Genomic DNA, 27,850 nt, shown 5'->3' with positions numbered 1-27,850 from the left:
ATAGAAGTGTAGAAACATGTGGAAACTGTGCGGAAATGGTACGAAAACAATGCAAAAACAGTACGAAAACGGTGTGAAAATGGTGCAATGTTACATATTAATATCTAATATACATAGTGTCTCATGACTTCTGTACAATATTTTAACAGCGTATTCTAGAGACAAAATGGAGTGAAAAATCCTAAAACGAAAATATCGAGGCAATAGTTTTTGAGTTATAAATGATCATAGTTTGCCAATAATATTGCGCAGAATCCGTGCTTTGGATCGTAACTAGTCTTACACACATGTATCGATCTGTCATCTCTTATTGATTATTACAAGATAAGTAATAAATAAATTGAAACAATAAAACAAAATAAAACGATTATTATTATTATTATTATTATTATTAAATAAATTGATTTCCACAAATATTTATCTCATCAAATCAAAAGTAAATCTCATTTTTTAAATGTGTGAAAATATTAGATTTATAATTCTATTTAAATGTAATAATTGATCAACCCCAATTAAATTATGTTCTTTAAAAAAGAATTAAATATTTCATGTATAACATTTATAGTTTATTAATATTAGCTGACCACTATATATAATACCCACACACATAAAAAATAATAAAATCAGCTGTGCAGTAAAAATCAATATCACTTGATTTGTAAAATCGATAACAAATGACAAATCCATACGCACGTATGTGTAGTTACGGATCTGAACGCGCGAGTTCTACGCGATATCATTGGCAAACTTTACTGGCTTATAACTCAAAAACTATTACAGTCTCAACATTTTTGTATTAGGATTTTTGACTCTATTTTATCTCTAGAATACATTATTAAAATATTGTACGAAGGTTGTGAAACATCCTGTATATCAAGCGCATTTATCTCTGTGTCGTTATGATATTATTGCACTTAGAAAACTTCATGTTCTTATTAATGAGACATCCAAAAAGTAAATATACATTGTATCTAGGCCGATAGGCCTATATATCTTTACTTTTTTTGACGGTGGTGGCTATTTGACCTTGATTCTCGCGCTTCCTTTTGTCAGTATAAAAATAAATTACTTTGCTTGAGTAGTTCGCATTGATGTCTATGATAAAGTAAGGGGGGGGCGATTTAAGGCGGTAGGGGGGAGGCACGAACCAAGCATTCATCTCTTCCGTGGCAGCGGCACTGTCGTATCTGTGTAGGTGTAGGGCATTTACACACTTCCTCAGCCCGACAAATAATTGTTAGAAAACAACATTTGCGGATTTGAAAAAATATGCGAGGTACAAGTGGCTGAATCGGGAATCGAACCCGATTCTTTCGCTTTCCAGGCAACTGCTCTTATCACTGAGCTATTCAGACCTCACACCTTATGCCACTTTTAGCACAGTTTTATACGACTCCAGAGCGATGTTGGAATCTCGCTCAATGGATGCAGTGCCGACCGCCACGGAGAGATGACATAACTGCAAATTAACAGTATGCCAGCAGTATGCCAGCTTAAAGAACGATAGGCCGTTTTGCAGCTGATCATCTGCTGTATAGCCTGGATTTCGCGCCCAGTGATTTTTAATTATTTTTTTCATCTGAAGAGAAAAAGTTCGCCGGAAAAAAGTTTGATGAAGTGAAAGAAGAAGTCATGATGTGGTTCAAAAGATTGCAGACCTCTATATGACTCGGAAATAACTAGTTCCTTAAACTTAATAAGTGCTTGGATCATGGCGGTAACTATGTCGAAAAATAAAGATATATGTAAGTAATTCTTAAAGTTAAAGATGTGTAAATAAATATTTTTTAAAAATTTTGGGACCTTTGTAATTTTACTTTCCGAACACGCCTCGTTTATCTTCATCGCTGTCTCTATAGTAAATGTTGAAAGATATACACTGTAATACAATTAAATTTCGAGACTTGTTTCGCATTTCCGAACATTTGGTCCATTTGTGCTGCTATCTTTGGGAGTTATTCACAACTCAATACTCAATACGTGGTGCAAGTTCTAAATTATTTGGTTCAATAGTTAATGAGATACAGTTATGCGAAGTTATGTTACAAAATTTTGTTTAAAAATCGGTGTAATAGAAGGAATGCTTGAATAACGCGCTAACATTAAATTTTGCGTTAAATTAGAGAAGTCGCCAACAGAAACGTTAAAAATGATTTAACAAGCCTACGGAGAATCAGCTATGCATAAGAGTAATGTTTCGAAGATACAGATGACATAAAAAGAAACGTGAATCAAATTTTGAAAGGGCTTGCTTCAGAGGACTATCAGAGCTGCTTTGAGCAATGGCGGAGACATTAGACTAAGTGTGTCGAGTTAGATGGTAACTACATTGAAACTTTTTAACTGTCTAAGATTTGTACGATTAAAAATAAATTTTGTATACGAAAGTCTCGAAACTTAATTATTCCACAGTATACTTGGCCCAAAACACTATTGCGTCTCTTGATGCAATATTACCTAGATTATTCAGTTTTGTTATTCAGTTTAGGCTGTCTCACAACTTCCACACAATACTTTAATAATGTACTTTAGAAAAATAAAATAGAGTTAAAAATATTTTAATATAAAAATATCAAGGCTACAGTAAAATTGTTAAGTTATGAGCGATCGAAGTTTGCTAATGATATCGTGCAGAACTTCCCGCGCTCAGATCCGTAATTACACTTACTACAAAATCTGATATTGATTTTTACTGCATAGTTGATTTTGTCGTTTTCTATGTGCGTGGATATTATGTATGATGGTTAGTTAATATTAACAAATTGTAAATGTTAGGCGTAGTAGTTTAGGATGGGCTACTCGAGAAATCATCCATAAAGACTTCGCATTTTCTCGTGAGCGACCAACCTGGTAGCTGGACCATATAACTTTTGCTCTGGAGACGTGCTGGGCATGTCGTCTCTCCGTGGCGGTCGGCACTGCATCCATTGAGCGAGATTCCAACGTCGCTCTGGAATCGTATAAACTGTATTAAAGTGGCATAAGGTGTGAGGTCTGAATAGCTCAATGGTAAGAGCAGTTGCCCGGAAAGCGAGAAAGACTCGGGTTCGATTCCCGATTCAACCACTTGTACCTCGCATATTTTTTTGATCCGCAAATGTTGTTTTCTAACAATTATTTGTCGGGCTGGAAGAGTGTGTAAATGCCCTACACAGATACGACAGTGCCGTTGCCACGGAAGAGATGGATGCTTGATTCGTGCTTCCTACCTTGAATCCACCCTTCAGTCAAAATGCAAAATATTTTATTCTTTCTTAAATAATAATTATACACGCACAATTTAAATGCTTAATTAAAAAATTATTACACATTTAAATAGATTTATAAACCTAATATTTTCACATATTTAAGAAACAAAATTCATTTTTGTTTTGATCACAGAGAGAGAGAGAGAGAGAGAGAGAGAGAGAGAGAGAGGAGGGAAGGGAAGAGGGGAGAGAGAGAGAGAAAGAAGTATTTGTGACAATTCATTTATTTATTATCTGTCTTGTAAAAATGAGTAAGAAATGACATGCGTGTTATGGCGGCCACACACGTTCCGGTCGACCTGTCAGGTATACCTGCGCAGGCAGACCAGTGTAGGCCTACCGGAGCGTGTGGATGATAAAACTGCGCCGTTATTTTGACCTATGCAGGCGACCGGTGCAAATACGAAAAATCATTCGATATGCCTGTGCAGGCAAACCCGAGCGTGTGTAGCAACGTGGGATGTCGTTACGATGTCTTTCGAACTTTTGTGCTATCTGAGTCTTTTCAATCTTTTTTTTGGTAAAACTCTCGAAGTTGGGCCTATACGCCGATGACCTTGACCTTGACATATGTTATCAAGGACATGATCCTAAGTAACTTTTCCTTATAACTTAATGGGTGGTCATTGTTTATTAAAAAGTTATTAACAAATAAAGTTTGAAAATATACCCGTTTCAATAAATTTTTACATTAGCATCATCACCTCCGATTTGCCACAAAAATTATAAAACCTATTCGCTTTGCTTTGTAAAGTATATGCATGCACAAAGTGGGTTCCGCCCCCCCCCCCCTACGGGGGGGCTCCACTTCCGGAAAATATAACCTAAACCAAACCAATTTCTGATTTAAAACTAAAATTTAGTTTGGGTTACATCATATAACCCAAACCAAATTTTTGTTTCGAATCAAATTTAACCTTCAAATATCTCAGAAATTATAAAAGACCGCCGGTTAAGTTATAAGGAAAAGTTACTCAGGATCATGACAACAGGTCCTTGACAACATATGTCAAGATCAAGGTCATCGGCGTATAAGCTCAACTTCGAGAGTTTTACTAAATTTGACTTTTTTATTGCTAATAATAAGCCGACTACCGCTAAAATGTCGTCTGTCGATGCCATGGTCAACCAAATACTGACAGATTTATCGGAGCGTGTGGGTACACTGCGGCATCCGGCAGACCTGTGCAGGTCTACCAGAACGTGTGTGGCCGCCATAAGAATAGTTACAGGCCTGAGAGCACGAGTTCTACGCGATATCATTGGCAGACTTTATATTACTTATAACGTAAAAACTATTGTAGACTCTATATTTTTGCATTAAAAATTTTACTTTTATTTTATCTCTAGCATATGCTATTAAATATTGTTCAGAGATTTTGAAATGTCCTGTGTGTGTGTGTGTGTGTATGCGCGCGCAATAATTATGTTCACAGGATATAGATATGTTATGTTCGTGTTCCGTCTACGTGTATACAGAAATAATAAAAAATGAACATGAAATAGTATAAACATTGAGGGAAGGTATTCAAATGTAAACACAAAGCAATATTTCCGCGACCTGCTAACATCAATGTGTATGTACACATGAAAGTTGAAAATATATGTCTTGAAAATTATTTTTAGCAGATTCATTTATTTATGTGTAGTAAATTGACCACGTTAATATTGACCACGGTCCCGATTAATCACGTTTATATTGACAACGGTCCCGATTGAAAAACCATGTAACACACACGGGGAAGTGCAAGGGGGGCCTACGGTTCCCCCTCCCGCACCAATAAAAAATAGGGAATTCCATTTAAGAAATTAAAGGTGTCCTTGACTTGACCTTAACGATGCCATCCAAGGTCAAACCAATGACACCATCTTATGTTCCCCTCAAAACCATACAATTTTTGTTGAAAACTTTTTTCTCTAAAATGCTTAGTTTTTGAAAAAAGGGGTGTACGGGTGGTCTAGGACACCCTGTATATGTATATATGTTCAAGTATACATGTACATATATTTTTCTAGATACAAACACACGCGCATACATACATATAAAAAAAGGTTGTGGAACCCGAAAATAAAAGAGCAAAACGAAGATTCATTTTTACAATTTAATAATTTGCAATAAAAATATTAAAATAGACAAAAACACAATTTTTATTCATTTTAATATGTATCAGAATAAAAATGTATAAAACCTACGAACATTAAGTTATACAAACATTAATTAATACAGTCCTATGTTTAATGTATTTAAATATAATCATCATGTGTGTATATGTGTAATATTGCACATATTTTCCGATTAACATAGTTTTTTTCTTGTTAAAGTATGAAACGATCTGCTGCCTGCGGGTTCGAGACTGGTATGACTATAATAATAAATTCTGATCCCAATGATTACCATGCTGCTATTATCGGAGCATATGGAGTAAAGGTAATTTGATCAATTTTCTTTTTATTTCTTTACGTTATCTAAAACAATTTTTTTCGGAAATAAAATGTCTTATACCATAAAGAGAGACAATAATTAATAATTATATTACATAATTACAATTAACTGGTTTCTTCCCGGTTAATTGTAATTACGGTTATCACTTATGAACCTGTAATATTAAATCTCATTGCATTTATATGTATATATTCTATGTCATATATATTTCACATACACACGCACACGCGCACCCCCAACCACCGCACGTACGCACCCGCGCACGTGCCCGTTGAAAAAATTTTTTATTGGAACAAAAAAAAAGAAATTGATTATCAAGAACAATTTGCGCATTGCCTACCGCGCTAAGTTCATAATTAGCCCGTTTTTCCTTTCGTTATTTTAATTATCTCAGAACCTTTATTGTAAATATTTGAAAAATCAATATTTTATAAGATATTTCATAGTGATAAGGTTTTCTTTAATAAGATTGTGTGTGTGCCGATTTCAAAAGTTTAACAAGAACTTTATTATTTATACACAACGCAGATGTTATGTTCTTCAGACGACACTTTGTATATTGTGAAATGTTGCTGCAATGTTGTCACAGCATTGCAGCAACATTAAAATGCCCACCCTCAGTAACATTGCAATATTATGGTAACATAACAATAATGCAATGTATTAATAATAATGCGAGGCAAACCAATGATTTGAGAGGCACAGAAGCAATGAATGCCAAAGAATGCAATCAGGTTCAGAGTAGATATTTTAAACTCCTTCTGTAAACTGTTTGCAAATGTACTTGAAATAATAAATAAATAATTTATCTCGTAATTGTAATAAATGTCACCTAAGATTTGTCTGCGCAGTCGCCTAGCTCCTAAGCGATGCGTCAGAGAACATGGGTTGCTTCACAGAAAATGGTCCTCTCTGCGAGATCTATCGTTTCTCAGAGTTTGTCGCAGAGGTCCCGAATCACCCTGTATATGTATATAAATACAGAGTGTTAGAAAAGTCTGGAAACGGTCAAATATCTCGTAAACAATGCATTTTAGAAAAAAATGTTTCAGACAAAAGTTGTATGGTTTCGAGGACCTTTACGTGACCTTCAAGCAACTATTTAAGGTCAAATTAATGACACCACCTTATGTCCTCCTCGAAACCATACAACTTTTGTCTGAAACATTTTTTTCTAAAATGCATTGTTTACGAGATATTTGACCGTTTCCAGACTTTTCTAACACCCTGTATTTATATATACAGGGTGATTCGGGATCTCTGCGACAAAATGTTGCGTCCGCGGATTGAAATCGAGATAAATCGAATCACGCAAGACACAACCGGCACTCACACTCCGCGTCGCAAATAATAACTCTTAGTTATGAAAGAACAAGAACTTTAATAAAACAGAACTATATAACTATTCACAGAAATAGAGAACAGAGAATATCGTTAATAATCTTAAACACGTCCGCGCGGATTGACATCCGTCACCAGATTCTCAAGATGGCCGATCACTCTCAAGATGTCCGCCGTTGTTTTAACAATAAACTCCCCGGCAACGCGCTTAGATACGATCTCTCGGAGACGGGCATAATCCAGGGATGCAACAATATATATACAGGGTGATTCAGGACCTCTGCGACAAAGTCTGAGGTCTATATACAGGGTGTCCCATTTTAATTGTGTACCCCGATTAACATCGCAGAAAGTGGTCGGATGAAAAAATGTTTTAGACAAAAGTTGTTGGGTTTTGAGGGGGCCACGTGATAAAAATATGGACTTGACTTTGAGTAATCTTTTCAAGATGAGGTCAATGTGTTCGATGTTTTCTTAAATGGAACCCCCTATTTTTTATTGCATGTTTTTGTAGCTTATCTCGAGAACTTTTCAAAACACTATAATAAAGTATTTTTTCATTAAGTACTGCTCTCGAGATAAGCTACAAGAATATGCAATAAAAAATGGGGTGTTCCATTTAAAAGAACATTGATCACATTGACCTCACCTTGAAAAGGTCACTCAAGGTCAAGTCCATATTTTTATCATGTGGCCCTCTCAAAACGCAACAACTTTTGTCTAAAACATTTTTTCATCCGACCACTTTCTGCGATGTTAATCGGGGTGCATAATTAAAATGGGACATCCTGTATATACACGACAAAAATATGCAGGGTGTCTCATTTTATTTTTGGCAGTCAAATATCTCAATATTACGTACCCTTAGAAAAAAATTTCAGACGAAGGTTGAATTCATTGATTTCAAGGGGGACATAAGATAGTGGCAATGATTTGACTTTAGATAGTCGTTTGAAGGTCACGTGAAGGTCACCTTCAATTTCATAAGTGGAACTCCCTATTTTTCATTGCATATTCTTATAGCTTACTTTGAGAGCTTTCCAAAACACTATAATTTCGAGTTATTTTATATCTTATTTTGACATACTTTGATATAAAATAACTCGAAAAATACATAATAAAAAATACTTAATTATAGTGTTTTGGAAAGCTCTCGATGAAAGCTACAGGAATATGTAAAGAAAAATAGGGAGTTCCATTTAAGAAATTGAAAGTGATCTTTACGTGACCTTCAAACAACTATCCAAGGTCAAATCATTGCCACCGTCTTATGTCCCCCTTGAAACTATACAACTTTTGTCTAAAACATTTTTTTTAAACTACATAATATCGAGATAACACTATTAATGCCAGCGCCTTCTGGTCTTTCACTGTCCAGGCCGCTGCATTTTTCTCAGTCATTATCTCGGCACCATTCGCGTAATCCCATAAATCGTTACATACCAGTACGCTTCTCATTTGAATCTTCCATGATTCATAGTTCTCTTCAGTTAGCTTGTCGATACTGTGGATCCCATGTGCTGTGGCCATCTTGATTCGAACTTGTTCACTTTTCCTTTACACGACGTGCAGTACGAAAACAAGTCCTGGGCCCATAACCTGATGGAATTGTGCGATGCGGGTGGTAGTAACTGTACACTATTCAGTTTCTTGGATTAACCGGTTTCGCAGCGTTTATTATAAAAGTATATAAGTATAAAAGTATAAAATGAACTTGTAAAGATTTAGCTCGCGTGACTCGTGTCGAGGAGACGAACAGGCGCAACGGAAGAAGGCACTTTCGCCAACGTAAGAAAAACATAATAATGTGGACGGTACTAGAGACGCCACTAGTACCAACTTAATACTACAGTACAACTACGAGCACTCTAGGATCGTTATTTCCAACATATATCAATAAATATTAATTAATATATTATTTTCCGTTTACATCATTATCTAATCAATTTGTTATTATTATTTGTTAATATTATTAAATTGTTATTAATTGAAATATCGACAAAACGGGAAGATTACGATTTCTCCGGCCCCTTGATTTGACGATGGTTTCTAGTAGTACTTTTAACGCTGAACAAGAAATTATATAGGTCTTATAAAGCATTGCTTTAGTTTTCGAGATATGGAATTATTAAGATTACAATTTGATAATTATACAGAAAAAAGGCAACCTCACATATGACCTTGACCTTGACATATGTTGTCAATCGTCCTAAGTGACCTTGATCTTAAAAAAAGTGACAGTCACGATCTGTTCAAAAATTACAAAGCATTAAAGTTTCCGTTTTGTACAATACGAAATCACGATACAATGCCAATATCATTCGATCGGTACTTTGTTTACATTCTTCTTACAGCCTACATTCTTCTTACAGTAACCAAACCCAAACCAATTGTTGTATGGATGGGAAAGTGTATGCGTGGACACAATGGGTTCCGCCCCCCTGGGGAGGCTCCACTTCCGAAAGATATAACCTAACCCAAACCAATTATTGTGTGGGTGGGCCTTGTTTCGCACTATAAGCAGGGACCGTGTGCAGAGCTGCCAGTTCGTGGGAAATGGGAGCCCCCACCACTTACCGCGGGACTTACTAACACAGACGTAGTCGCTACGTCATAGAGTGTATGTGTAGCTTCGTGCGTGGGGGCAGGCTACGAACAGCACTGAGCGATCACGAAAACGTTCGCCGCTCGCACATGTTCGGCCGTCGAATTTTCCTATTCGCTTGCAATATATGCAATATATATATTTCTATGCAATACAACAGAATAAATGCAATTAGTAGAATAAATATAATTAAGTAAATACAAACCGATTTGTTTCCACATATCATCGAAGGATAATTTAGACCAGTCGGCTTTTGTAGGTAGATCGACTTCATTAAAAGATTTCCATTCATTTCGCACTTCATCTTCATTGACTAATTTTCCCAATCTGCGATTAACCTGCAGTACTCTAAAAACCGTTGACTCTCGATCACACTCAAACAATGCAGTTTTGTTATCGAAAACTGCAACACAATGTAAAAAGTTATCGTCGATTGGAACACGATCACGAATTTGTTCACATGCTTTTATATAAAATTGCAAACAATTTTCTCGAATAAAATCGACGTCTATTTTAGGTAAAATTTTCTGATTTATTTGCTCTTGTAAATATTCTTTGCATCCAAAACCAAAATCAGTTTCCTCTAAAAGAAGATGATTGGCACGATCAAAAAAGTTCACGGTCCTAACAATATGACCAAACACTCCAGTTTTTAATAAAGCAGGCTTCATAAATTTTCTAAGAAACCAAAGTAGCAATTCGGTTGAGGAAAGCTGCAGCTCGTGAATAATGGACTTTCTTGTCTGAAACTTTGCATTGTATTTGTTGAACGTATCAAGTGCAAATTCAAGAAAGAAGAGATAAGCTTTCGTCGAAGGATTTTGAAAAATGGACAGCAAGTTATGCGCAGGACGAACATTCTCAGACGCTTGTTCCATTAAAAAGTTGCCTAAAATTCCCATATTTCCAAGATTCTCTGAATGCACTTGTGACGCGTTAACCAACGTGTTTCTGCATACTTCAAAGTGCTCAAAGATTGATCTTCGAAGCACATCTGAAAATCTCGGAAAATAGCTGTTCTTTTTGGACTACTGTTGATAAATGTGGAAATGCCTTTAATAAAATGCTCACAATCTTGAGGAATTATTTCGCAGGCCGCTTTTGCTGCTAATGCTGAAGAGTGGCATACACATGGAAGTGTTACAAGATTCGGACTTTTTTCTATCAATTTTGTTTTAAAAGAGGACGTTTTGCCTATCATTACAGAAGCATTATCGCAACTAAGACCAACGATCAACCGAAGAGAAATATTCTTTTTCAATAATTCGTTCTCAAACGATTGAAAGATCTTATTGGCAGAACAATCCGTCGCATTCAAATGAATCATTTGTAATAATTCACATCTGACATGTAACGTTTTTGGTTCAACATAACGAACCATTAATGAGAGCCATTTATCGTTTGTTATGTCAGATGTTTCATCTTCGTAAATTGAGAATTTGTTTTCTCTCAATACTTCACTAATTCGATGTGTTTCTTGACGGCACATTGTTAATAATGTGTGTTAATTTTGTTCTTCCCAAAGACATTTGTTCAGGCCGTTGGCCAAATTTCTTTAGTTTGAATTAGTTACATGCGATCGCCGCCAGAGGCACCATCGGGGCACACGGCCCCCTCCCTATACACGTACGGGTACCGACGGGCAGAAGCCTCTCGACGCTCGAAAAGGTTAGCACGTGCAAGAATAAAGTCTTAAAAATTACGAGTAGTGTATATCATTTAGATCCCAGTCAAACACAACAAAATTTCGCGATAAATAAAAAAGAAAATACGTGCCAAGCACCCAGCTAAACAAGAGCTGCACGTAACAACATTGCCTGTAGAATATCAGGTTCTTTCGCAATATCCTTCATGAGAAAAAGTAATTCGGATGAAATTGAGAAAAATATATAATAAATAAATAAATAAAATAAATGAATAAAATAAAATAAATATTTTATTATTATTGTATTTATTAATCCTTGCCTTTCGGCTTAGGATGGCTTTCAGTTTACATTCGATTTCTATTTCTAAATTCTTTGTTCTTTGCATTATTACCTTAACAGTTAAATTAAAATTCAAATCAAAATCAAAATCACAATCTCGATATAGATATAAACGTAAACATAAACATAAACATAAACATAATATAATATAAATATACATCTCAATATAGCCTAAATATTATAGTTTTTGCTTTTCTTTTTGCGCTGCCCTTTATATTATTCTGCTCTATATATCTCTATATATCTTCCTTATGCCTATTAATCTTCCCCCCTTGCCTTCTCTTCCCTTCGTCTCTCTACCTCTTTTCTTCTTTCTACTATTTCCTTCATTTGTTCTAATCTTTTTCCTTCCTCGTCAAATAAGTTCTGTCTTATACTTATTGTCTCCACGCATTCATATATAACATGTTCTACCTTTTCCTCTTTTTCTCCGCATATCCTGCACATCTTATCTTCCTGTTTCATCCAATGTAGTCTCGCATTCATCTCATTCCCTGTCCTAAATCTTGCTATCACACTCCTATCCTTTGCCTTTCTCCTGTCCTCTAAGTATTTTGGGATCGTGTCTCCTCTGATTTCCTTATATAACTCGTTGTACCTTGATTTTTCTATTCTCTTAGTTCTCTCTTCCTCTGTTCTTTCCATTATGCCCTTCCCAATCTTCTCCTCTGCTGTTTCTCCATTCTCCTCTTCCCTTATTTTCTTCAATTCTCGCTCACTTATTCCAGCCCAATCCAGTGTCTCCCTTCTCTTTCTCTCCCATCTGCTGACTTCTCCTTCTCCGATCCTTTTATCCATCTCTATCATGCAGTCTTTAATTATCTTCTTGTCGGAAGTTCTAGCTTTTTCCTCATATCTTACCGCTCTTTATACCTCTCAGACTTATATTTATCAATTTACATTCATCCTCCAGAATATGATTGGGTGTTACTTTCTCCAGACCCAGAATCCATTTCACGTACTTTCTCTGTATCCTATCCATCCTTTCGTCTCTGTACCAACCCCACACCTCTGCCCCATATAATGCTACGCTGTTCACTAATGCGTTAAACATTTTCATTCTTCTTCCAAAGTCTTTGTTGAAAATTATCTCTCCTATGCTCCATGTGTTTTTCATCGCCACCATAGCTTTCCTGTAACCTTCTCTTATCTGTTTTTCTGGCCCTCCATTCTTCTGTAAAATGTATCCTAAATACTTTATCTCTTTCACTTCCTCAATCTTTTCCTCCCTCCACGTCCAGCTCCTCTCCTTCTTCTTTCCTCTTCCTTTTTCGAATACCATCACCTTCGATTTTTCTGCGCTCAGTGTTAATTTCTTTCTTTCCAGGTATTTTCTAAACCTTTTTATCATGTCTTTCAGCTCTCCTTCCGTTTCTGCCAACAAAACGATGTCATCTGCATACATTAGGGACCAAACTTTTTCTCTGTTTACCTTTATTCCCCCGATCTGTCCTCTTCTCATCTCCTCTTCTAGATCCCCTATATAGATGTTGAACAGCGTTGGGCTTATGGGACATCCTTGTCTGACTCCTTTTTCCGTCCAAAAGATCTCACTTTCTTCCTTTCCTATTCTAATTGTATTCTTCGTTTCTTTATAAATCTCCATTATTCTGTTTCTTAGCCTGTTGCTTATCCCTGTCTTCTTCATTCTCTTGTTTAAAATTTCTCGGTCCACCTTGTCAAACGCCGACTTGAGATCCGCGAAGAACGCAAACACTTTCCCTCTTGGTTTCCTCAGCTCTCTATGTACCATGAAGTTCAACAAGTATATAGCGTCGCTTGTCCCTCTACCTTTCCTAAATCCAAACTGTGTCTCCTCATATTTCTCTTTCATTTCCTCTTTCAGATTCTCATTTAGTATACTTGCGTATATCTTGTAGCTCGTATCCAACAGTGTAACTCCTCTATAATTTTTGACCTCCTTAGTGTCTCCTTTCTTAAATATTGGGTATATAACCCCCTTCTTCCAATCTTCTGGCATGCTTTTTTCTTCCCACACTTTCTCCAAAACTTTGATTAAAGGCTCTTCTATCTCTTCCTTCATATATATCCACGCTTCGTTGTTGATCCCGTCCTCTCCTGCTGCTTTCCCTCTTTTTAACTTTTTCACCTGTGCTTTCACCTCTGCCCTGTCTATCCCTCCATTACTCCTTTCAATCTCCTCCTCCTTCTCCTTCTCCTCCTCCTCCACTTCTTCTTCCTCTTTTCTTCTCGGTTCCATGCCCGTCTTTTTTCTGTTCCTTCTAGCATATCCATAAAATGTCTTTTCCACTCTTTTATGTCAGTTGTGCTCTGCAATCTGTTCCTCTTCTTCCTAAACTTATTAATGTATCTCCAGGCCTCCGTCTCTGTCTTAATTTTTTCTATTTTCTCTTCTTCCTCCTTTTCTTGTCTCTTCTTTTCTTCTTCACACCACCTCTTATATTCCTTCTTCTCCTTTACATACTCTTCCCTAGACAACTTTCCTTTCCTCCATTTTCTTAATTCCTTCCTTAGTGACCTTTTCCTTTCCTTCCATTCTGCGTTAAACCATCTCTTTTTTCCTAAGCCTCTTCCTTTCTTCACCTTTATCTTCTTTGTGGACTTATTTATCTTGTTCCTTATCTCCTGCCATAGCGCCTCCTTTCCTGTCTCATTATGCCTCCAGCCCTCGATTTCCTTGCGGTAGAATTCTATCCCCTCCTGTGACCAATCACATTTGACCACTGCCTCCTTTTCCTCATCCTCTTCTCTTCCTCCTACTGTTGGCCCTTGAATTGTCACCTCTATCGGTAAATGATCCGATTCCGTTCTGTCTCCGATTCTCACTCCTTGGATGTCCTCCTCCGCCCTCTCGTTTGCCACTACGTAATCTATTACTGACGCTCCCTTTCCTCCTATATATGTCCATAGTTCGCTTTCCTCTCCTTTACTCCCGTTCATTATCACTCATCCTTTCTCTTCTATTCTTGCCAGCATCTCTCTTCCTTTTTTGTTTATCACCATGTCCCTTGATCTCCTTCTGTTTATCTCATCCCTTATTGGTCCTCCTTCTGTACCTGTCCTTGCGTTGAAGTCTCCTCCTATAATCAAACTCTCTTCTCCTGTTTCTTCTATCTTCTCCTCGAATACATCAAAAACTTCTTTTATTTCTCTGCAGTACACTGTCACTACTCTCAAATTCTTCTTATTGTATACTATTTGACTCTCTAATATTCCCTCCCCATAACTTTCTTGCCTTACTATTTCCAATTCTTTATTAACCGCCACCACCAGTCCTCCTTTCGCTCTTCCTTTCCTGTGTTCCCTCGTGGCTGGCACATATGACCACCTAAACTTTTTCGCTAAATTCTTCTCTAATGTTGTCCATCCTTTTTCGTCTAACCATGTTTCTGTTAACCCTACCATATCAAACTTTTCCACGAATTCCCACACATCCTCGCACTTGTTGTTTAGGCCTGCGACATTCGAAAAACATATCTTTAGACCTCCTTGACCTCCTACTCCCTCTTCTTCTCCTGCACCGCCATCCCAGCCGTGCCCCTCTCAGGCTCTTCTCACTTCTTCCTCTTTTAAGCTTCCTCTTCTTTCATCCCAACGAAACCACTTTCCCTCTACACATAGCTTGAAATATCCTGCTTTCGCCGATTTTCCGTTTTTTTTGTGTTCCCATGCTAGCTCTCTCAACCTCTTTTGTACTTCTCTCTTCTTCCAGGTTAGATCGTCTTCTATGTATATTCCTCTGTTTAACTCCTTCTTTTTCTCCATTATCTTCCTCTTATCCTCCCATTCCTCCAATTTCACTAGTATTATCTTGTTTCCACTTCCGCCTCTTCTCGTATTCAGCCTTTGTGCGCTTCGGACTTTTGTTTCCACATTTAGTTTAACTGTCAGAAAGTTTTCTACCCCGCCTTTCAGCCTATTTCTAAATTCTTTGTTCTTTGCATTATTACCTTAACAGTTAAATTAAAATTCAAATCAAAATCAAAATCACAATCTCGATATAGATATAAACGTAAACATAAACATAAACATAAACATAATATAATATAAATATACATCTCAATGTAACCTAGGTATTACAGTCTTTGCTTTTCTTTTTGCACTGCCCTTTATATTATTCTGCTCTATATATCTCTATATATCTTCCTTATGCCTATTAATCTTTCTCCCTTGCATTCTCTTCCCTTCGTCTCTCTACCTCTTTTCTTCTTTCTACTATTTCCTTCATTTGTTCTAATCCTTTTCCTTCCTCGTCAAATAAGTTCTGTCTTATACTTATTGTCTCCACGCATTCATGTATAACATGTTCTACCTTTTCCTCTTTTTCTCCGCATATCCTGCACATCTTATCTTCCTGTTTCATCCAATGTAGTCTCGCATTCATCTCATTCCCTGTCCTAAATCTTGCTATCACACTCCTATCCTTTGCCTTTCTCCTGTCCTCTAAGTATTTTGGGATCGTGTCTCCTCTGATTTCCTTATATAACTCGTTGTACCTTGATTTTTCTATTCTCTTAGTTCTCTCTTCCTCTGTTCTTTCCATTATGCCCTTCCCAATCTTCTCCTCTGCTGTTTCTCCATTCTCCTCTTCCCTTATTTTCTTCAATTCTCGCTCACTTATTCCAGCCCAATCCAGTTTCTCCCTTCTCTTTCTCTCCCATCTGCTGACTTCTCCTTCTCCGATCCTTTTATCCATCTCTATCATGCAGTCTTTAATTATCTTCTTGTCGGAAGTTCTAGCTTTTTCCTCATATCTTACCGCTCTTTATACCTCTCAGACTTATATTTATCAATTTACATTCATCCTCCAGGATTGGATTGGGTGTTACTTTCTCCAGACCCAGAATCCATTTCACGTACTTTCTCTGTATCCTATCCATCCTTTCGTCTCTGTACCCACACCTCTGCTCTGCCCCATATAATGCTACGCTGTTCACTAATGCGTTAAACATTTTTATTCTTCTTCCAAAGTCTTTGTTGAAAATTCTCTCTCCTATGCTCCATGTGTTCTTCATCGCCACCATAGCTTTCCTGTAACCTTCTCTTATCTGTTTTTCTGGTCCTCCATTCTTCTGTAAAATGTATCCTAAATACTTTATCTCTTTCACTTCCTCAATCTTTTCCTCCCTCCACGTCCAGCTCCTCTCCTTCTTCTTTCCTCTTCCTTACCATCACCCCATCACCTTCGATTTTTCTGCGCTCAGTGTTAATTTCTTTCTTTCCAGGTATTTTCTAAACCTTTTTATCATGTCTTTCTTCCGTCCTTCCGTTTCTGCCAACAAAACGATGTCATCTGCATACATTAGGGACCAAACTTTTTCTCTGTTTACCTTTATTCCCCCGATCTGTCCTCTTCTCATATCCTCTTCTAGATTCCCTATATAGATGTTGAACAGCGTTGGGCTTATGGGACATCCTCGTCTGACTCCTTTTTCCGTCCAAAAGATCTCACTTTCTTCCTTTCCTATTCTAATTGTATTCTTCGTTTCTTTATAAATCTCCATTATTCTGTTTCTTAGCCTGTTGGTTATCCCTGTCTTCTTCATTCTCTTGTTTAAGATTTCTCGGTCTACCTTGTCAACTCGTATCCAACAGCGTCATCTGCATACATTAGGGACCAAACTTTTTCTCTGTTTACCTTTATTCCCCCGATCTGTCCTCTTCTCATATCCTCTTCTAGATTCCCTATATAGATGTTGAACAGCGTTGGGCTTATGGGACATCCTCGTCTGACTCCTTTTTCCGTCCAAAAGATCTCACTTTCTTCCTTTCCTATTCTAATTGTATTCTTCGTTTCTTTATAAATCTCCATTATTCTGTTTCTTAGCCTGTTGGTTATCCCTGTCTTCTTCATTCTCTTGTTTAAAATTTCTCGGTCCACCTTGTCAAACGCCGACTTGAGATCCGCGAAGAACGCAAACACTTTCCCTCTTGGTTTCCTCAGCTCTCTATGTACCATGAAGTTCAACAAGTATATAGCGTCGCTTGTCCCTCTACCTTTCCTAAATCCAAACTGTGTCTCCTCATATTTCTCTTTCATTTCCTCTTTCAGATTCTCATTTAGTATACTTGCGTATATCTTGTAGCTCGTATCCAACAGTGTAACTCCTCTATAATTTTTGACCTCCTTAGTGTCTCCTTTCTTAAATATTGGGTATATAAACCCCTTCTTCCAATCTTCTGGCATGCTTTTTTCTTCCCACACTTTCTCCAAAACTTTGATTAAAGGCTCTTCTATCTCTTCCTTCATATATATCCACGCTTCGTTGTTGATCCCGTCCTCTCCTGCTGCTTTCCCTCTTTTTAACTTTTTCACCTGTGCTTTCACCTCTGCCCTGTCTATCCCTCCATTATTTCTTTTAATCTCCTCCTCCTTCTCCTTCTCCTCCTCCTCTTCTTCTTCCTCTTTTCTTCTCCGTTCCATACCCGTCTTTTTTTCTGTTCCTTCTAGCATATCCATGAAATGCCTTTTCCACTCTTTTATGTCAGTTGTGCTCTGCAATCTGTTCCTCTTCTTCCTAAACTTATTAATGTATCTCCAGGCCTCCGTCTCTGTCTTAATTTTTTCTATTTTTTTCTTCCTCCTTTTCTTGTCTCTTCCTTTCTTCTTTACACCACCTCTTATATTCCTTCTTCTTCTTTACATACTCTTCCCTAGACAACTTTCCTTTCCTCCATTTTCTTAGTTCCTTCCTTAGTGACCTTTTCCTTTCCTTCCATTCTGCGTTAAACCATCTCTTTTTTCCTAAGACTCTTCCTTTCTTCACCTTTATCTTCTTTGTGGACTTGTGGGTTGGATTTATCTTGTTCCTTATCTCCTGCCAAAGCGCCTCCTTTCCTGTCTCGTTATGCCTCCAGCCCTCGATTTCCTTGCGGTAGAATTCTATCCCCTCCTGTGACCAATCACATTTGACCACTGCCTCCTTTTCCTCATCCTCTTCTCTTCCTCCTACTGTTGGCCCTTGAATTGTCACCTCTATCGGTAAATGATCCGATTCCGTTCTGTCTCCGATTCTCACTCCTTGGATGTCCTCCCCCGCCCTCTCGTTTGCCACTACGTAATCTATTACTGACGCTCCCTTTCCTCCTATATATGTCCATAGTTCGCTTTCCTCTCCTTTACTCCCGTTCATTATCACTCATCCTTTCTCTTCTATTCTTGCCAGCATCTCTCTTCCTTTTTTGTTTATCACCATGTCCCTTGATCTCCTTCTGTTTATCTCATCCTTCTCATCCCTTATTAGTCCGTCTTCTGTACCTGTCCTTGCGTTGAAGTCTCCTCCTATAATCAAACTCTCTTCTCCTGTTTCTTCTATCTTCTCTTCGAGTACATCAAAAACTTCTTTTATTTCTCTGCAGTACACTGTCACTACTCTCAAATTCTTCTTATTGTATACTATTTGACTCTCTAATATTCCCTCCCCATAACTTTCTTGCCTTACTATTTCCAATTCTTTATTAACCGCCACCACCAGTCCTCCTTTCGCTCTTCCTTTCCTGTGCTCCCTCGTGGCTGGCACATATGAGCACCTAAACTTTTTCGCTAAATTCTTCTCTAATGTTTTCCATCCTTTGTCGTCTAACCATGTTTCTGTTAACCCTACCATGTCAAACCTTTCCACGTATTCCCACACTTCCTCGCACTTGTTGTTTAGGCCTGAGACATTCCAAAAACATATCTTTAGACCTCCTTGACCTCCTACTCCCTCTTCTCCTCCTGCACCGCCATCCCATCCGTGCTCCTCTCAGGCTCTTCTCACTTCTTCCTCTTTTAAGCTTCCTCTTCTTTCATCCCAACGAAACCACTTTCCTTCCACACATAGCTTGAAATATCCTGCTTCCGCCGATTTTCCGTTTTTCTTGTGTTCCCATGCTAGCTCTCTCAACCTCTTTTGTACTTCTCTCTTCTTCCAGGTTAGATCGTCTTCTATGTATATTCCTCTGTTTAACTCCTTCTTTTTCTCCATTATCTTCCTCTTATTCTTCCATTCCTCCAATTTCACTAGTACTATCTTGTTTCCACTTCCGCCTCTTCTCGTATTCAGCCTTTGTGCGCTTCGGACTTTTGTTTCCACTTTTAGTTTAACTGTCAGAAAGTTTTCTACCTCGCCTTTCAACTCTTTCTCTTCGAAATTATACCCTCTGATTATTATGTTCTTTCTCTTCTCTTCTCTGTCCCTTCTTTCTTTCTCCCATTCCAGTTTCTCTACTCTCTCCTGTAAATCCTCTTTTTCATTTCTCCATTCGTCTCTTTCTTGCTGTATCATCTGTTCCCACTCTTTTCTTTCTTCTTTCATTTCCTTCTTTAGGCTTCCTATTTCTTCTCTAAACATGCTTAGCCATTCTTCTTTTAGTATCTGCATCAGCTCTTGCATCGTGCCCTCCTTCTCTTCTGCCCTCTCTGTTCTTTTCTTCTCTCCTTTATCTTCTCTTAACATTGTATCTAGTGTATTCTCCTTTATCTTATTCTTGCTGCCTGCCGGTCTGCCTCTTAGCGCCATCTATCGTGTCTGATATCCCCTTCTAACCGCTTTCCTTACCTCTCTCTCGCACTTTTCCCTAGCCACTATTCTGCTCTACTTCTAACCTCAATCTCTCACCTTTTTCTTCCACTATTATCCGGCCACTCCGATCACAACTTCTCGAGTCCTTTATCTTTCCTTTCTCTTTTTCCTTCTTACTCTCCTCTTCCACCCTTTTGTCTCCTATCCGCTTTTTTAACTTTTTATTTGCTTATCTCTCTCAGAGTCTCTCTCCCACATGTGCATTCTTTCACCGTCCAACCGGAAGTCAAAAATAAAATAAATAAATAAAATAAATGAAAATAAAATATAAAATAAACAAAATACAATGAAATAAGAACAACAAGGCAAACACGAACATGATGAGAAAAACAAATCATCAGTGCCGGTTAATTTAGAACTTTTTTAGCTTTTTAATAATGGGAAAATAGGAAGAATTTAATGATCCGATAATTCGCTCTGCAAGTTCAAACTAATTCTCTGTTTTTTTTATAAGTAACATTTCCGACGTGAATCTCCTATGATAACACGGTTCATTATATAAAACAATTCCTCAACATTGTGAGCATTTTATTAAAGGCATTTCCACAATTTATTAACAGCAATCCAAACAGAACTGCTATTTTCCGAAATTTCTAGATGTGCTTCAAAGATAAATCTTTGAATATTTTAAAATATTCAGAAACACGTTGGTTAACACGTTACAAATGCATTCAAAGAATTTTAGAAATGTGAGATGTATTAGGAAATTTTTTGATGGAACAAATATCTGAGAACGTTCGTGCTGCAAATAATTTGCTTTCAATTTTTCAAAATCCTACAACAAAAGCTTATTTTTTTTTTCTTAATATTGCATCGAGCGGCGAACGTTTTCGTGATCGCTCAGTGCTGTTCGTAGCCTGCCCCCACGCACGAAGCTACACGTACACGCTATGACGTAGCGACTACGTCTGTGTTAGTAAGTCCAGCGGTAAGTGGTGGGAGCTCCCATTTCCCACGAACTGGCAGCTCTGCCGGTGTGGGGAGGACCTCGCTTCGCGGGGAAAGTTGCAAACCCATGTCGAACCATACAATGACAGACCTCGTTTCGCCCTGTAAGCAGGAGACGGTATGGGGTGGACCTCGCTTTCAAAACCGAAGTATTATTTAAAAATCCATGTTATTTATTTTTGACTTTAACACTGCATATCTCGAAAACCAGAACAGTTAGCCCTATAAAACCTGTATAATATAGGTAAAAGTGACGTTTAGGGGATGCAGCCCCGATGACCTTGACATATGTTGTCAAAGGGTAATTATTTCGAATAAGGTCTTTTCTGAATTTTGACAAATATCATCGGATCTCTCTGTAAAACTTTTTGTTGTGACTTCAACAGTGATAATCAGTCGGGGGAGCCCGTCCCCCATCACCCCACTCCCAAAAAACGAAAAACCCCAAAAATGATCGAAAATTAGGTAATTATGTACTATAAAGTTCACCCCACAACCCAAACCAAATTTTAGTTTTAAATCAGAAATATGCGTCCACGCATACACTTTCCCATCCACACAACAATTGTGGGGTGGACCTCGCTTTGCTTTGTAAATATTTATATTGTATATGCTTGTATATGCTTGGACACAGTGGGTTCCGCCCCCCCCCCCGTACGGGGGGCTCCACTTCCGGAAGATATAACTTAACCCAAACCTATTTCTGATTAAAAACTAAAATTTGGTTTGGGTTGTGAGGTGGACCTCGCTTTGCTTTGGTAATTTTTGTGGTTTTTCGGTTTTTTGGGGGGGTTGGGAGTGATGGGGGACGTGCTTCCCCAACTGATTATCACTGTTGAAGTCACTACAAAGAGTTTTACCGAGAGATCCGATCATATTTGTCAAAATTTAGAAATAGCCTTATTCGAAATAATTACCATCATTATCCTTTTTTGGTCTATAACTTTTTTTTGGGCCTCCCCAAACTAAAAATAGTTATTTATATTTCTTTCTAAACATAAAAAGTCCGTAAAAAAATTTGCAGCCCAGTTGCAGGTGGAGCCGTTATTCTGAATAATTATCGAAATAGATTTGGGTTAGATTATTTCTTCCGGAAATGGAGTCCCCCCGTAGGGTGGGCGGAACCCACTGTTTTATGCATACACTTTTTAATGCGAAGTGAGGTTCCACATGGGTTTACAACTTTCCACGCGAAGCGAGGTTCAACGCAAACCAATGTGTCTAGTTCTTTGATAGTGGAGACCCCCGTAGGGGGGCGGAACCTACTATGTCCATGCATACACTTTTTAAAGCAAAATAAGATTCTACATGGGTTGTACATGAGTTGAATCTCGCTTTGCGTGAAAAGTTGTAAACCCATGTGGAACCTCACTTCGCATTAAAAAGTGTATGCATAAAACAGTGGGTTCCGCCACCCTACGGGGGGGCTCCACTTCCGGAAGGAATAACCTAACCCAAACCTATTTTTAATTTAATTTTTCTCTATCTTTAAAATAATATTTTAGTTAATAACTTTTTAATAAAAAACGAGCGACGGCTAAAACTTTCTGAAGGTCACTCAGGAGGGTGACCTTGACAACATATGTCAAGGTCAAGTTCATCGGGGCTGCATCCGCTAAACGTCACTTTTACCGCCCTGACTACCGTTCGAGGCTCGACGGCCGAGCCGCCGAAATCGCACGTGCAACGCTATGCCTCAGGAGTGTCCCTATATGGAAAATATGCTGGAAACGTACCTTCCTCCAAATTATCATTAAAATTTGCTTTACTTTATAATTTTTATAAATTTCTATTATTAATATATTATATATGCAATCTATTATATACATATATAATATATATGTTATAATAATATATTTTAGAGACAGTAATATATATATAATAATTATAATTTTGATAATAGCTTTCCACATCACTCATGAGGTACTATTGTCGATGCGTTTTTTTTTAAGTGGTTTCCCCAGTAGGCCTATTCCACTCTTTTATTTTCTCATCTTTAATATAATTTTTCCTTTCCATATATATATGTACGCAAACGGATTATTCTTCCTTAGTGGAATAGGCCTACTGGGGAAACCACTTAAAAAAAAACGCATCGACAATAGTACCTCATGGGTGATGTGGAAAGCTATTATCAAAATTATAATTATTATATATATATTACTGTCTCTAAAATATATTATTATAACATATATAATATATATGTGTATAATAGATTGCATATATAATATATTAATAATAGAAATTTATAAAAATTATCAAGTAAAGCAAATTTTAATGATAATTTGGCGGAAGGTACGATTCCAGCATATTTTTCATATAGGGAAACTCCTGAGGCATAGCATTGCACGCGCGATTTCGGCGGCTCGGCCGTCGAACCTCAAACGGTAGTCAGGGCAACGGCAACGATAGGCGGCGCCTCCGATTTTGGCCCGAAATGTTCAACTAAATCCGAGCACTGTTTTATACTATTAAAAATTCACATAAAACATTCTTTTGAATTATATATTGTGCATGTATAAAATGAGCTTTTCAAGAATTAAAGGAATTCTACTTTATTTCGAGTTAATTATAAATTGATAGCACATAATCAACTTGTCGTAACTCGAAATCGAATAACGTAATTACGACCTATAAAAGTAAAAAAGGAGCACAGCGCAAATTTAGCACTTCATAAGCTGTTGCGCGCGCTCCCAAAACCGCGATTAAATGCAAGATATGCAATTCGTTGCAATATGCAATTAAGACATCGCGACCTAGTACCGAAAAATCACCTACTTTCGGACCATAAAAAGTGAGATAACGAGTACCTCGGGGCCGTATTCCGAAACTAAGTGGTGACGCGTATACTTGAAGAAACTGTGGGATTCTGCAAGCGCCGATATTGTTACATCGCCGAAGCATCACCGAGCCGAACTTTGCAATACGTAAGCTGTACAAATAAATCATTATTGCACGGAACCTTTGTCTCGTGTTTCTCGACACTCGGAGTCCCAACTCCTAAGACAAACCGAACCCTTAAACCATCTCCAAACTCCCGTTGTATCCGGAGAGGCACAACAAAATTGGCAGCGGTAGGATTGGTCCAGCTAAAGGACCAATAAGAATATACTGGGATACGCCCAACTATTTCGAGACAGTAATCGGTAACAAAAATCGGTTGACAAATTAAGCAAATCAGCACCAAGTGCGAGCCAAAAAATCGTCAGTGCCTGAGAGACCCGGAAGAAGAACGTGACAAGAAGCTGATGCGTGAAGGAAGAAGCAATTCAACGCAACGCCCAGCAACTAGTCGATCGTAGCAAACCGAGAACGCTGCCCGTGCAACGGAAAACTCACCGACGCTGACTTACAGCAACGTGCACCGCCGAGCGATCCAACCACAGCTGACCGTGCAGAAACAACGAGTAAGTGAAAGAAGAATGCGTATCATCGTTATATTGTAAGTCAAAAAATTGTACAATAAAATAGCGTGAATGTCAGCACAACCGAAACGGGTTACGTTCCATCGACCGCGACTAGCAAATAGATTCGGCTTTATAACCCCCGTACAAATAATAGAAGGAGCGGCCTGCGACATTCACAATAACGTACAGAGAAATTTAGATAACCATTATTCAGGCGAGAATTCACCTGAATTAGGATCTCGCGTGAAATAAATCAAGTAGCGGAAAACACTCCCTCCTAATAATAATAATAACATAGTAGAAGTAGACGGACCTGATGTAAATCATACATCCGTCGAACGAGTTACCGTTAGGAGAAATTACTCTCCCGTATCGTACGATAGTAGCATCTTCGAAGCAAATAACGAAGAAAATATGCAATGTACTCCATTACCGTCAACTGTTCCCCCCGAAGACGTTGATAGGAAAATTAAACACTTGCGAGCACAGGCTAGACATAACGCCGCCGCGGACTATGAAGACGCCGGACGTCCACTCGAAGCTCCGAGCAATACACTGATAATCAAGATCATGCAAACCATTCAAGAAATGCGAGAAGAAATAAGAGAATTACACGAGAAAGTTCACGATCTACGCGTAAATCGGGAATATTTAAATAGAACGCGAACGATACCGAATGATACTAATCTTGATATCACATACAGACGAACACTTAACGATGTTCGAAATCAATCGGCACCTTTAAACGGTCATTTACGATTAAAAGAAGCGAGATATATAATTCCGGAATTCGACGGAAATTTGCAAGCTAAACTTAAAAAATTTTTAAGCGCATGTTCATACGCGATAAAAAATATTAACCCCGCAGATGAAAAAACATTATTAGAAACAATACTTTGCACAAAGCTAAAGGGAAAAGCTATGGTAGACTTTGAAACTCGAAATATAAACAGTTTCGGACAATTTAAAAGAGAACTCGAAATCTGCTATTTAAGTAAGAAGAGCATTACTCACTTGCAAATTGAGTTTAACTCCTTAAAACAAAAACCCGGCGAGAGCGCCAGAGCATACGGGCTTCGCGCCGATAACCTGGCCATGGAACTATATGAATCCATGATCAAAGGTCAAGATTACGGCAGCGAACGAAAACGCATTATACTTGACACTATATAACAGCAAGCTCTGCAAAATTTCCAAATAGGTCTCCATGATATCAAATTGGTAGTGCGAGCACAGCATTACTCAACGTTTCAAGAAGCAATCGCAGGTGCCAATGCGGAAGAGAAGGTCAAGGGTCCATTAGAACATGCGTAGCGACATAAGCCCGATCATACAATTTCGCAAACAGCGCGAAATAAAATATTACAATGCAATAAATGCAGAAAACTAGGACATCGCGGACGAGAATGCCGAACAAGCAGATATTCAAACCGATTCTCCTTGCCGAAGCCACAGGGACAATCAAGAATAAATACACTCGAAAAACATTGCACCTACTGCAAAAAATCAGGTCATGGTCGAGATAAATTCTGGAGTCTGCACAGACGCCATGGGATCGCACAATCTAACCGGACGAAATCAAACAAAGATAAAAAGCCACAAAATCGTAATAAAACAAATGGGCAACAAGAAAAAATTCAACGCAAGACGAGGATGAAGAAGAAGACGAAGAGAATACAAGACAGCCGAGACCAGCCCTCGAGTACCAAATATCGCAAATAACAAAAAAACCGCAAACAAAAACTGGATTAGATCTAGTCACTCTTCCCATCCAGGAAGTTAAAAAAGGGAAATTAAACCTACTGTTTGACACAGGAGCAACGGTTACATTAATAAAGTTAAGAAATCTAAAAGGAGAAACCATGATCTACGAGTAGCAAATGGCACTCACTGGCATTACAGGACACAAAATGAATACACTAGAAAAAATCAAGGCAACGATAATCCTGAAGAACCGAAAAATACTCAATTTATATCGTAAAGGACGACTTCCTAATTGATTATGAAGGAATCCTAGGAGTAGACTTTCTACAAAAACACATAATAACGTGCGATTATAATAAGAAGCAGATACAGCTATCAGATAAGATATTAAAATTATATCAGTATCGAGCATTAACCTTAAAACCGCGCAGCGAGACAATTCTTCAAGCTACTACCGACTCAAATAAAGTAGGTATAATACGTGCTGAGGAAACATAGCCTGGAAATTTTATCGGCTATTGCTTAATAAAGCCAGAAGAATTTTCCTGCCCAATCAGTGTTATAAACACTACCAAAGAATATATTGAACTACCAACTCTATATGTAACAGTCGAAGAAATAAAAAATACAGCCGCTCAAATATGCATTACTCAAGCACAACAGAAGGCTATAACGCTTTCCCGTCGCGAACAAATAAAAAATCTACTGCGTGTACAACACCTATATCAAGAAGAGGTAAAATCACTGCTAGAAATTTATGAAGATTTTAGCGACATATTTTATATCGAAGGAGATGCACTCACTTATACTCCTACCATCACACATGAAATTACCAAGCCAACAGTGCACCCGTAAATATACGCCCGTATCGCTTACCAGAAAAACATAAACAAGAAGTAAATCAGCAAGTAAAAGGCATGTTGAGAGACAAAATTATTAGACCAAGCCAATGGAACGCTCCATTGCTAGTGGTCCCTAAGAAGACCGATGCGTCAGGTAAACAAAAATTACGAATAATCGTAAATTTTCGAAAGTTAAACGATTTAACAATAGGCGATTCCTTCCCATTACCTAATATAAGGGACATACTAGACAAACTGGGAAACGCAAAATACTTTACCACCTTGGATCTACCGTCAGGTTATCACCAGATACCCGTGGCCAAGAACGATAAATGCAAGACAGCGTTTTCTACAACGTACGGACATTACGAATTCAATAGAATGCTGTTCGGATTAAAGAACGCGTCAGCCACATTCCAGCGGTTAATGAACTCTGTGCTGACTGGACTACAAGGAATCAAATGTCTAGTATATTTGGATGACATAGTCATATACGGAGCAAGTTTAAAGAAACATAATATACTGATTTATTGAAGTATTAAACAGATTACGAGAACATAATTTAAAGCTTCAACCTGATAAGTGTGAGTTCCTCAGGAAGGAAGTAATATATGTATGTAACATAGTAACTGAAAACGGGATCATGCCTGATCCTTCTAAACTAAAAGCAGTACGAGAATTCCCAACACCGACCAAGGTAAAAGAAATACAATCTTTTATAGGTTTAGCGGGATACTATCAAAAAATTATAGAAAATTTCTCTAAAATTGCCAAACCTCTT

General features: G+C 37.9%; 2 protein-coding genes across 2 annotated transcripts in view; one reads left to right on the top strand and one right to left on the bottom strand.

The window, feature by feature from the left end:
- The window catches only part of LOC115238149 (sodium channel protein Nach-like), a 132,300-nt gene that overhangs the window by 20,704 nt on the left and 83,746 nt on the right, over positions 1–27,850 (top strand). The window contains exon 5 of the mRNA XM_029811734.1: positions 5,571–5,676. Coding sequence (XP_029667594.1) covers positions 5,571–5,676 — 106 coding nt within the window. The remainder of the gene's footprint in view (positions 1–5,570; positions 5,677–27,850) is intronic.
- LOC115238150 (trichohyalin-like) lies at positions 14,637–20,032 on the bottom strand. The gene is made up of 2 exons (XM_029811736.1): positions 19,723–20,032; positions 14,637–15,520 (listed from the first exon to the last, which is right to left on the bottom strand). The coding sequence occupies exons 1-2, from the start codon at positions 19,977–19,979 to the stop codon at positions 15,148–15,150; spliced, it is 630 nt and encodes a 209-aa protein (XP_029667596.1). The 5' UTR covers positions 19,980–20,032; the 3' UTR covers positions 14,637–15,147.

The sequence above is a fragment of the Formica exsecta genome, unplaced genomic scaffold (genome assembly GCF_003651465.1).
Source record: "Formica exsecta isolate Colony F162 unplaced genomic scaffold, ASM365146v1 scaffold322, whole genome shotgun sequence".
NCBI lineage: Eukaryota > Metazoa > Arthropoda > Insecta > Hymenoptera > Formicidae > Formica > Formica exsecta.
The sequence above is the reverse complement of the archived record's forward strand: the minus strand, read 5'-3'. Positions and strand labels throughout refer to the sequence as shown.

Coding starts and splice junctions, on each gene's coding strand:
- LOC115238150 (XM_029811736.1), bottom strand. CDS start 19,979: ATGCAAGAGCTGATGCAGATACTAAAAGAAGAATGGCTAAGCATGTTT. Junction 15,521..19,722: donor TATAATTTCGAAGAGAAAGA/GTTGAAAGGCGA, acceptor ATTTAGAAATAG/GCTGAAAGGCGGGGTAGAAA.